Source organism: Lycorma delicatula, chromosome 8, assembly GCF_047948215.1.
Source record: "Lycorma delicatula isolate Av1 chromosome 8, ASM4794821v1, whole genome shotgun sequence".
NCBI classification, from domain to species: Eukaryota; Metazoa; Arthropoda; class Insecta; order Hemiptera; family Fulgoridae; genus Lycorma; species Lycorma delicatula.
The window spans coordinates 46,166,590-46,178,778 of record NC_134462.1 but is presented as its reverse complement, the minus strand read 5'-3'; the positions used below and the strand labels follow the sequence as shown (position 1 = coordinate 46,178,778).

At 25.5% G+C, this 12,189-nt stretch overlaps 1 protein-coding gene across 1 annotated transcript in view; it reads left to right on the top strand.

Moving 5' to 3' along the window:
• The window catches only part of Cat (Catalase), a 114,074-nt gene that overhangs the window by 60,879 nt on the left and 41,006 nt on the right, over positions 1–12,189 (top strand). The window contains exon 2 of the mRNA XM_075373824.1: positions 9,534–9,705. Within this exon, the coding sequence (XP_075229939.1) occupies positions 9,534–9,705 (172 nt within the window). The remainder of the gene's footprint in view (positions 1–9,533; positions 9,706–12,189) is intronic.

The window sequence follows — 12,189 nt, the reverse complement described above, 5'->3', positions numbered from 1 at the left end:
TTTTGGGACATCTTTTTTTTCTTCAGTTTTTGCTTTATATTAATGTGAAGAACTTGATGCTGAAATGTACAGGATTTCTAGTGTAATTGTGACGTAACAGGGTTTTTTAAAATTTGAATAGAAAATTATTTTCTGTTTTTTTAATCTATAATATTTTATGAAGTAGTTCAGCTACTACCACTAAAATTACTCCATTATTTCTTTTTTAGACTTAATAATAATTTCCTTTAAGAAAAGTGAATTACTTAATAAGCAGTTATTTGAGATTCACTATTTACTATAATTAGTAACGTAAATAGTTTATGGTTTATTTACTATAAACAGTTATGTAATATATTGTAGTGCATGTCTGCTTCTTTTCTTCTACAAACGTGATTTCTTGTTGACCTTGTCAAAGGTTGGGTTTAATTCATTAGTATATGGCTATGTAGTTAATATTAATAGATTTCTAAACATTTTTTAATTAAAAAAATAGTTTTAATATTAGTAGTTTTAATTAAAGATAGTTGACACATTGATAAGAGTTTATAGTTCTTTTAATAATATAGAGACAGGCAGTCTTTATCATGAATTACTCTACCCCAATTAAATAATATTAATCATTTTTTTAAGTAATAGAGATTTCTTAATGTATCAAGAAAATTGTTTAAGGGTGATTTAACTGAGTTATATGTAATGGTTAGGTATTAATTTCTGAATCCTTGTAGTCCTTCTAATAATAATTCAGTTATTAATTCTAACAGCTATAATTAACTATTTAACTGAATGATTTTTAAGTAAACATTTAATGTAATATATGATATATTTAAAAAAATAAGAATTATTATTTTGAAAAATTATGTATTTCAGATAATGTAGATTCATGTATTTTATAAAAGTTGTTTTTATGTAGTTTTACTAAACTAAATAATTATAATTGGTTTTGTACAATCATAAAAGATTATCATTTTGATTACATGTTTCATTAATTAGATTTTTCTTTACATAATCTATAGAAAATTTGTATTAATTAATCATTGAAGCTGATGGTATAAAAATGTAACAAATCAGTTTAAGATATGTTTAATTGGTAACTAGTTATATTAATGTGTTGTTCTAATATAAAAAGGAAAATATTATTTCTGTTTGATTATTTCTGTTTGTATAATATTATTATATATATTACATTCACTCATAATAAACCATTAACAAAATATTTCGTAATAAGTTGTTTAGTGCAACAACGAATATGTAACATTTGATAAAGTTGTTAAACAAGATTTCAAGAAATGCACTTTGTATTCTATAAATCTGGTTTGTTGTTCATATCAGAATTGTACATCGATTTATGCCTTTCCTTTTTTTTTTTTATTTATCACTTCTGTTTATTTTTATCTATCTTTTATTTTTTAAATTTGTTTTAATTAGTGTTTAATATATAATTTTTTAATTTTTTTTTAATTTAAGGAACAATCTTAAATTCAAAAGGTAAAACAAAAAAATAATTGTCCTCAAATAATCAAAAAAAAAAATAGAAGAACCACCAAAAATACAACAAAAAAAAATTATATACCATAAATAATGTAGGAGAAATTAATATAAGGGAAACAAGAATCAGAAAAAAATAAATAATAAAACAAATGGAATATATAAACAAAAGTTAAACCAACACAAAAAATAATAAACATTAAATTTAAAAATAACATTTCTAAAATAAAATTCCTAAAATAAAACCGAGAAAAAAAGGAAAAACCACATAAAGAGATTAAAGAAACAAAAAACATAACGCTTACATAAGGACACTGCTTAATTAAGCCCGCCAAATAACGAATATCCCTATTAACAAAAAAACAATGAATAAAAAACCCAGAACATAAAAAAAGAGGAGACTTAAAAATAGAATGAATCAATAAATGAAGAAAACAAAGAATTAAAGAACCCAAGGGAAAGAACAAAAAATATAAATCTTAATTGTCTCAAAGTAGAAAAAGCAATAATTTTCCTTAAATCATTCTCTGCACAACCAGCAACACCTGATAAGGTCATGGTAACCAAAGAAATAATTATTAAATAATAAGTATTACAAAAATAAATAAAATAATTAAAACAAATAATTAAATAAACACCAGAAGTAACCAAACTTGAAGAATGAACTAATGAAGAAACAGATGTAGGAGCTGCCATAGCAGCAGGTAATCAAAAATAAAAAGGAAACTAGGAGCTCTCCTAGTAAAAGAAACAAATAAAATTAAGTAAATCAATAAAATAAAATTATCAACAAAGAAATAGAGATATAAAAAAGAAAGTGAAAAGAATCAAAATTAAAAAAAATACCAATACTCAAAATCAAAAATACATCACCAATCAATTCATTAACAAAATAATTAATCCACAACAAAGAGAAACTATTCTGATAATAAATAACTAAACAATAAGATAACAATTCTAATCCATCCCAACTTAATAACAAACAAATTAATCAGCTATCAAAATAAAAAGAACCATTCTTAAAATAAATTAAAAATTTTAAAAAATAAAAACGAATTAAATTTAAATCACCATATACCCTAATACAATCACCCAAAAAAAAAATCATATTTATATATATAAATATCAAAAAAAATATAGCCTATCCTCACAGAGATCTTTAACATCACAAATAACAATTTTTAATAAACTAAATAAACAAAACAAATCAGATATAATAAAAAAATTGGTATTTTAGTAGTAATCAGCATCACTTTATCAATAGTGGTTCATTTTAAATAGACAAATAGATGATATTTACAGAAGAAAATGATTTCTGGAAGTTTTAATTATGTTTTTTGATTGTATCATATTGTATTCTAAAGTTTGGGGGTTATAAAACAATTATAATAAGCCTCCATTTTTTAGATTACATAATAATCTTGGGTTCAGTTCTTGGTAAAATCTGATATCATTTCTTCAATAATTTCATCCATCTCATCTTTGTTGAAATACATTTGTAGCAATTGTGGAATTTTATAATAGAAAGTAAAAAATATATAACTTTTTTTTAAATTACAGTTTAAGTTTATTAAATTCTTCCATTTAGAGTTTAATTTCCCCTGAGATAAGTGTATGAAACAAGCTATATATTGAAATTGCAATGTCATTGTTTAGTTAAATAACTTTTCAGGGAATATTTGAAGGTCACCAACCGCCCAGTTCTCCCAGGTGAATTCTTGTTTGTTCATGTCTGTTGAATGTTTTTTTTGAAATTTAATCTTGCACATAAAATTATTAAATATTGATTAATATAAGCAGTTAAGTAATATCCTGTTTATCATTTTTTTTTTTATTTGTTTTTGTAATATGATGTGAATTAAGTTTAGGTGTATTGATTTATAAACCACATATAATCAGTAATTGTTCATACAATATTATAATCATTTTAACCTTTTTCATTGAATGATACATGTGAATGAGAATTATTTATCTGATTGTAAATACCACGTATTCTGTTTTCTAATTGTTTGTTTATTGTTGTATTTTTAAAATGTTTTGACGTATTTATTATAACACATTAATAGCTATTTTAATTTTATTACAGATATATATAATCAATCAATAATGAATTTATTTATTTAAAAAAAATTAATATAGTTTCAATAAAATGAGTCTAGTTTTGTTTTTTTGAATATTACTTGCTAACTATTAAATAGGTTTTTCCACAATTTGTCTGTTCCTGAAATAAAAATTCTCCTAATACCTATTATTCATAAGCAACCCTAAATTAATTAGATGAACTAAATCATGTAATTAATTTAAAATAAGTGAGTAGCTGGCTTAAGTTTATTATTTTTTTTTTTACATGTATGTATCTTATGTTATTTGTTTGGCAGCCTCACACAAATCAGATCATCTATGAAATCTATTTTTATTCTCAAAAATTACACAGACATTTTCATTAATAACAAATATCCCATACCAGGCTTACTAGAGAAAATGTGTGTTGAGGTGCAGATAGTGATTGCTAGTCTTTGTTTGCAGGAAATTGATAGATCAAGGACCAGTCTAACCAGTTACATTTTAACTGTAATTGATTCTTAATACTTTTCTTGGACACCATTCCGTTGTTGAATTTTAATTAACAACACATCCTAGCCTGGTAAGCCAAGAATATAACAAGCTATTTATATGAAATATTTACTGCTGTATATAAGCCCCTACGTAAGAAAGTGGCACTAGATACCCTAAATACCTAGAATCTTCTGTAATATCATGTAAGCCAAATATTCTTTTATGTATCAGTAAATCAAGCTTACCAAAGTACAGATGATATTCAGCTCTACAAGTGATATTCAGATGATATTCAGCTCTTCACTCAGATCAGCATAGTTTTTCAGCATGGTTTTATAGTGAATATCATTATTCTTAGAGAAAACAACAATGAATGGTGCCTGTTTTATCTTAGTTATTTTGTATACATCATGGCCATAAGAAAGATTGTTTTTCTTATCGTAGCTGTAACTTACAGTAGTTAAATTAACAATTAATTTATACCTTTTGGTTGTGAAACAATACATTACACTCCCTACTTCAATGTAGTGAGAAAGTAATTTAAATTATATTATAAAAATGTTCTTTTTTTATGGTATTGATTACTGTGACCAATAGTCAGTAACTATATCCACTGTTCTTCACTTCATTGATCTATAGGAGCTGAGCCATTGAATTTGAATATTGGTATTTTACTTGCTGCACGCCCTTCAATTTCCAGAATTCCTGAGATGTTCCAACTGTTATGAAACCACCACATTGTAAGGAGTGCATTTTTATCATCATATGCAGAACTTTTTTCTAGTTAAGTTTGGTTCTCAATATAACATTTTTGCAGTTTGTTGGTATGCTTATGGTACATCAGTAAAAACTGTTACTTGTTTACATCCTGATCCCATAGGGGAAGATACCCACCATGTGACGTTTCCAGTCGCCATGCCAACCTCTTTGTACCTAGCCCTGATGGGCATTACCGGAGGTCATCAGTGCTAGGTAAAACTTTATTATTTGCAAACAAAATCTTTCAATTTATAGTTTTTATATTTCATGCATCTTTTTCATAACCGTATAAATCATGTCATATCATAAATATAAAAGCAGCAATGTTACTGAGCTTTTCAATTATTTGCATGCAGTTTAGGATATAGTCTTTCCCTGAATCATAAAGTTGAAATTTAATATCTTCAAAATTTTGCTTATTTTCTTAAAAAGAAAAGTAATAAATTCTTGAATGATTTTTTTTTTAAATACCATAAAAATTAGCACAAATTCAGGTTTTTTTTTAATGTATTATAAAATGTAGTTGAGAGCATTTCAAATAAAAATAATTTGAATTACTGGAATGGAAAATTTATAATAAAAAAATTTTTATAATTTATTTTCTACTTTTTTCTCTTTTTTAAATTACTTCTACCCTGACAAATGCCACATTAAGAAAATATAATCCTTTTTAAAATGTCAACATGACAGTGGAAGTTGGAGCTTTTGAACTGACTCCACTTCGATAATAGCTCATTTAGACACAAATTATTAAAAAACTAAGTAATAAAAATAAAAATTTAATAATTCTGTTGTATTGGAATTTTTTTAGGTTAGGTATATTAAAGCTCCTTTAGGAAAATTACCTCCTATTCGTCTGATTGATAGTGAAAACTGTTCCACTTGATAATACATTATTTAGAGATTAATTATTTTAATAAAAATGAAGTCGGTAAGTTAAAATACTAAAATATTTTAAACGTTTTAAGGTATGGGCTTAAATGAAAAAATTTTCATTTTTCTGTAATAGTATTACATTGTTTACCTTTCTTTCTTTCTTTCTTTTTCCTGTTTAGCCTCCGGTAACTACCGTTTAGATAATACTTCAGAGGGTGATATGTATGAGTGTGAATGAAGTGTAGTCTTGTACATTCTCAGTTCGACCATACCTGAGATGTGTGGTTAATTGAAACCCAACCACCAAAGAACACCGGTATCCACGATCAAGTATTCAAGTCCGTGTAAAAATAGCTGGCTTTACTAGGACTTGAACGCTGGAACTCTCAACTTCCAAATCAGCTGATTTGGAAAGACGCGTTCACCACTAGACCAACCCGGTAGGTTATATTGTTTACCTTGCCTTTTTGCCTTTTTATATCTTCTTCCCTACAAGTAGCTTTTTTTAGAAATTTTATAAATCAGTTCTCATAATATAAAAGTTACTTACTGTTCATGACTGTAGATTAAACAGTCTCTAAGATATAAAGCAAAAATGTACCCAATATATATTTTATTTAATAAACACTTTTATACATATATATACAGAATTTAAGATATTTTTGGATTCTGTGAATTATAAATTTCAAAAAATATATAAATCTGCAGGAGGAATATTTTGATCAAGAATAACTAGATAGTAGTTAAGTTTTAAAAATATGTTTTAAATTGGAATTTTTTTTTAGGGTTTCTTATAATAATGTATTCAAGATTTTATAATGTATTTTACGTTTCTCTCTTTAATTATAATGAAAGAATTTCATTTATACATAATTAGTTTGCCATGCTCTTTAATCTTTAATCATACTTTAGTGCAGGGAAACTGCTCTCAACTTTCTTTAACTTTGGCCTATCCAGATAAAACCATCTTATTAATGACCCAGTCTTATTATCAGTTATTTATCAACAAATTAGTACCTTACAGTAAAAAAAAAGTTTTTTTTTTAATTTAATCATATGCAGGAAAAATATATAAAGTATATTTTTTTTTTTAAAAATTAGGAAATTCTATTTTATTATATATTCTCCTAAATGCTCCTGTAGTGCAAAAGCTCAGTAATAGCAATATTGATTAATTTGTATGTATTCATATGACTTTTAAGTGTTTTGTTTTCTTTCTAGGTACTGTGAAATTAATTATTTTTTCTGTAGTTAAAATAGTATAATGTTAAATTGTTTATAATATAATCAGTTAGAATTTTCCAAGAATATAACATATTATGTAATTTGTTTTTGTTTTTATCGTGTAATATTTTTTTAAAAACATTAAGTATTCATTTAACATTCTGAAGTATTGTTTTGTTGAAGGTAATCACAGTATTTAATTATGTATTGTAATTCAGTTATTTTTCTGTAGTCGCTTTAATAATATGAAATTTAATTAAAATCATTCAAGATGTAAAATAAATCTGTTGACAAAATAAAACAAGTTTTTTATCCTGTTAATTGTGTTATAGCTTTTATTTTTCATGTATTTATTCCATGTAGCACCTGCATACTGTTAATTCTTGGTTCAGTTAAGCCTCACCACCTTCATACTTGTTTTCTACCACAAACTTCTGTTTTTAGTCATTATTCAACTGTTCCCTATAAACTTCCATTATGTGGCTTACATATTACATCAGTGGTCTTCAGCCTTTAGCTGTTCCAAAAGGATAATAGACAAAGAAAATAAATTAATAGATTGTTGTAAATAAATAATAATTGTTCAGTGTTAGTATAGAAAAAAAATCTAATAAAACGTGATGAAAAAATGTAATTGTTTTTTATTGTAATTTACTTCCTTGTACAAAGTAAAGGAAGTACTGTGAACACAAAAAATTTCGGTTTTCAGATTTGTATAGACGTCACGCCGAAAGTAGTCAAAATAGATTCAAGGATGGTCAAAATAGATATTTCCATTGAAATCTGAAAACCACAATTTTTTACAATCACAATACTTCCTTTACTTTGTACAAGGAAGTAAAAACTGAAAATATAGTTATAATACTTTTCTGGCATTTGTCACTGATATTCTTATATAGTGGAAAAATAATATACATGAAAAAGGTTACCCAAGATTTCTTTCTTGGGTGAAAAATTATAATTAAGTTTTATTTTAAAATTATCATTATGTTTAAATAAACCCAAAAAAAGTTTTAAAAATTCAAAAAATTATTATTTTTTTTATTCTTTCTGCTCCAAAATCACCTTACAAGAAAATTGTTTTGATTTTGCTATGTTTACTTTGTTAATTGGGAGAAATGTTTTTAAAATCCACGTAAAAAATTTACAATAAAAAGTTACCTAGAATTTTGTTCTTTGAGGTTGGAGGTGAAGTATGATAAAATTTTATTATATTATTAAAAATTTATAATTTAAACTTTTAATAAAACTTTGGTTTTATTAAAAGTTTAAATAAACCAAAAAAGTTTTGAAAAATTCAAAAAATCAATATTTTTAAACTCTAATCAACTCCCCAACCCTCAACATTATCTCAGAGTATTTTTTGGGGGTCATTTGCATTATTACTATGCCTAGGAAGACATTAAAAAAATTTGGTCGAAAAATATACAATAAAAAAGATAGCTTTTCAATTTTTGGGGAAGGGGAAATTTTGGAACAGAATTTTTGTTTTTTTTAAAGGGTAAGGTAAGTATGCACACATGTACTGAGCTTAATATAAAGTGGGGTTATGTTTGCATAATTTTGAGAAAATTGATCTCCTAAAACAACCCCTTTAGATATTGACCCCACAATTTTACAACTTTTTCATTCATAATTTTTTTTATGTACATTAAAAGACTTTTTTATATCTTCAGAAATAGGTCTTTTAAGTTATTTTTATTTTAAGTATATTCTACTTCACAAAAATCTGTAAACTCAATTGAAGAAATGAAGTTGATCTTGCATAGACTGAAGTCAGGCATTCGCTAAGTAGTGTTGATCTCCATTGTGGACTGGTAGCATCCACCTGGGGATTCTGTATTTGAGCCCATCAAGCATGGCATTTTCACAACTACAAAATTCATTGTCATCCATTGGTAGCTGTCGTAGAGCATCAGCTCACTGTTATAAAAATAAATAAATGAGTTCTAACATTCAGTAAATGTGGGGATGGTGAGGTTCAGAACCAGGTAATATATATACTTTAATTGGACTTGAGTCTGGGTTTTGTACCATCATCGAACAGCATTAATCAACCAATGGTATCTGCCAACCACTTGCTTTAGCCATTTTGTCTAAAAGTTGGATTGAAACTAATTGATATTTTCATACAGTGTATAAACTGGATTTAAATCATAAATTGAGCTTGTGGTTTATCAGACTTGTTATGGCATGTCATATAATTCTATAAAAATAATTTTGAAAAAAATAGAATATTAACTTTCTTCTGAATCCTATGCACCTAATTAAATTATTAAATTTCAGTATTTTGATATGCTATATGTTATCAGACAGTATGTAATGCATTTACTTTTCCACATACATTCTGTTTTGTACTTAGAAAAAATTAATATGGAGTTAAAATAAAATAATGAAAAATTTATGTTAAATGTTGTTTACATAGTCCAGTAAAGAAACAAGTCCAGAGTTTGAGAGATGGAATACTTTAACTATTACTGAAAATATGGGATATTGTAGGTAACTTCTGTTTAATCCTTACTTTTGTTGATCTGGATTTGGTTGATTCAAGTTATGTCAAATTATCAGGTTTCTACTGCAGTCTGTTTTGTTTTGTATATATGGGTTTTTCTAATATAGAAGTTTATAATTGAAGTTTTATACATTTTCAGAATATTCCTCGAATGACAACTGGCTCTGGGAATCCAGTTGATGATCATTTAAATAGTTTAACTGCTGGACCTAAAGGACCTATCCTTATACAAGATTTTTCATTACTAGATGAACTTTCACATTTTGACAGAGAACGTATACCTGAAAGAGTAGTTCATGCTAAGGGTGCTGGTAAGTTCATTTATACATATATATTTTTTTTAATATTTCAAGCATTGTATTAATAATAAATTAGCTTTAAAAATATTCTTCTGTTGTTTGTATTTAGATAGTTTTTATTTTTAATATTACATATAGAATTGACCTTTGATTCTCATCATGAATGTAAAAAGTATTTTTTCATTAATATATCAATTATTATATTATGTCTCAGAAATCTTAATATTAATTCAATCTTCAGGTAGGATAAGCAAATATTTGTTTTAAATGATGATGTAGAGTGAAATTGTTAAACTGAGGTTATAAGTTAGTGTAAATAGGAATGGAATGAAAAAATGAATTGAAATATCTCTTGTTAATTTTCAATTAGATTATAAATTTTACAAAAAATAATAATCCTTCTCATACACTTTAGAATTTTGATAGATTAGATTCATTCAATAGTTCTAGTTTGTGTGATTGAAAAAAAATAGTCATAGTACCTTTTCCACCCATAATAACTTGTAAAATATATGTAATTTCATTAAATCAAAAGCTTTGCCTCTGCTTGTTGTATTCCAAAACATTTTTCACAGTCACTCAAGACACCATGTGTAAGATCAGTGGTTAAGTTTTTTGAGTATTACAGTAATGAAGATGATGCTTTTTTGGTTGAAGTTATTAATGGGCAATAATAATTGAGTTTGATATGTAAACATTGTAACAAAAAAAATATCAATCAGTGGCCACTCATCAACAAAACCAAAAAAATATTTTCTCTAAGAAAAATCATGACATCTTTCTTTTAACACAGAAGAGAAGTTTTGTTTGATTTCATGGAATATGGCACCACAATCAAATCAGAGGTACGTATTGTAAGACATTACAAATAAAATCATGGCAGCTCCACTATAATTTTCTTGTTCAACATCTTCATCACAAACTACTGAATGTATTCAAATTTTGCTCCAGCAATTCAAATGGGAAATTTTTTTAATCTTCCACCTTATTACTCAAATTTAGCACCGAATGATTATCAATTTCTTAATGAATATGAAAAATGGTTTACATCCCAGAACATTGATGATGATCATGTTAAGTTGCCAATTAGTATGAAAGGTAGCTCAAATTAATGTGAACAATGTGATTCAAAGCTTTTGAAATATTACTGGTGACTTAATTTGTCTGTCTGTAATCTATTATAGAAAAGAAAAATAGTAAAAAATTGTGGTTTATAATTGCATATAATAAAATATGAAACTGTATTAGTTCTTTTTCTAATACAGATAAATGTAAATTACTTTCTAAATAGATCTCTTCCCATATATATATATATATATATATATATGTGTGTGTTTGTGTTTGTGGGGGGGGGTTCATATTTTTCAGTTGATCTACTGGTATAAAAATTCATTGTACATAACTTAGTTTCATATTTGGTGTAGATTTAATACGTGGCAGATTAAGATGATTATTTATACTTTCTCTTGCTCTGCTAATATTGATTAATAATAATAGTAATAATTATCTAAATTTTAATGGACTTGTTAATTTAAGCAAAGATTCCAAAAAATATTTGAATTACATAGTTTATTTATTGGTATACTGTTGCATTGGTATATCTAAGCAATATCTAACAATTGTAACATTACTGTGTAGTGTCATTAATCTGCATCTAATTATATTTTATTGATTAGGTACCATAAAAATTTGAATGAGAACTTTTGTATGACTATTATGATATATGTTTTGTTCAGTACACCCTGACAACAATATAAAAATGATGTTTCCAATTTATCTTCGTCTATGTATTATCTAGACTCGTAAAAAGTTTGTATGTATATATATATATATGTATTTATATATATACTTTTTATATACTATGAAGTCCATTATTTATCAAAATAATGTAGTTCTTTATTGATTTTTTATACTGAGAGCTTTTTTTAACAAAATCATAATAAAAATTCAGTTGATAGGAGTTGTTTAATTTATGTTGTACAAAAATTAAGAATATTGTTAAAAACGAATAGAGGTTTTGATTTTAATTAAAAGAGATTGATTATCTTTATCAATTTTTAGTATATTATTAATTATTATCATATACAGTCCTGAAATAATCCTGATAACATGCTTTGAAGTGGATTTACGTGTCTTCTAATTCGTAAAGTGATATCTGTTGGAAAAATGTAGAATTTCTATACAAGTGTATAAAAGAGTTGTTACCAATAAATAAGATTTTATATATTTTAGAGCAAAATCCTTTGAATCTAGTAAGCATAAAGTTTTCTTTATCTATTGTTATATTTACAGTAGGTAAAGACATATTTTTCAATTGGCTGAAATTAATGGTGCGAGGAAATTTTTAGACCAAGGTTACAAAATAATTGTTTACTAAAATATATAAAATCATTGAATTAAAATTCATACAGAAAGTCATAATTTAGCGTCTTATTGTATTATTTTGTTATGTTACTCATTAACTGATAAAAGCATTACATTTAATGTACCATATAT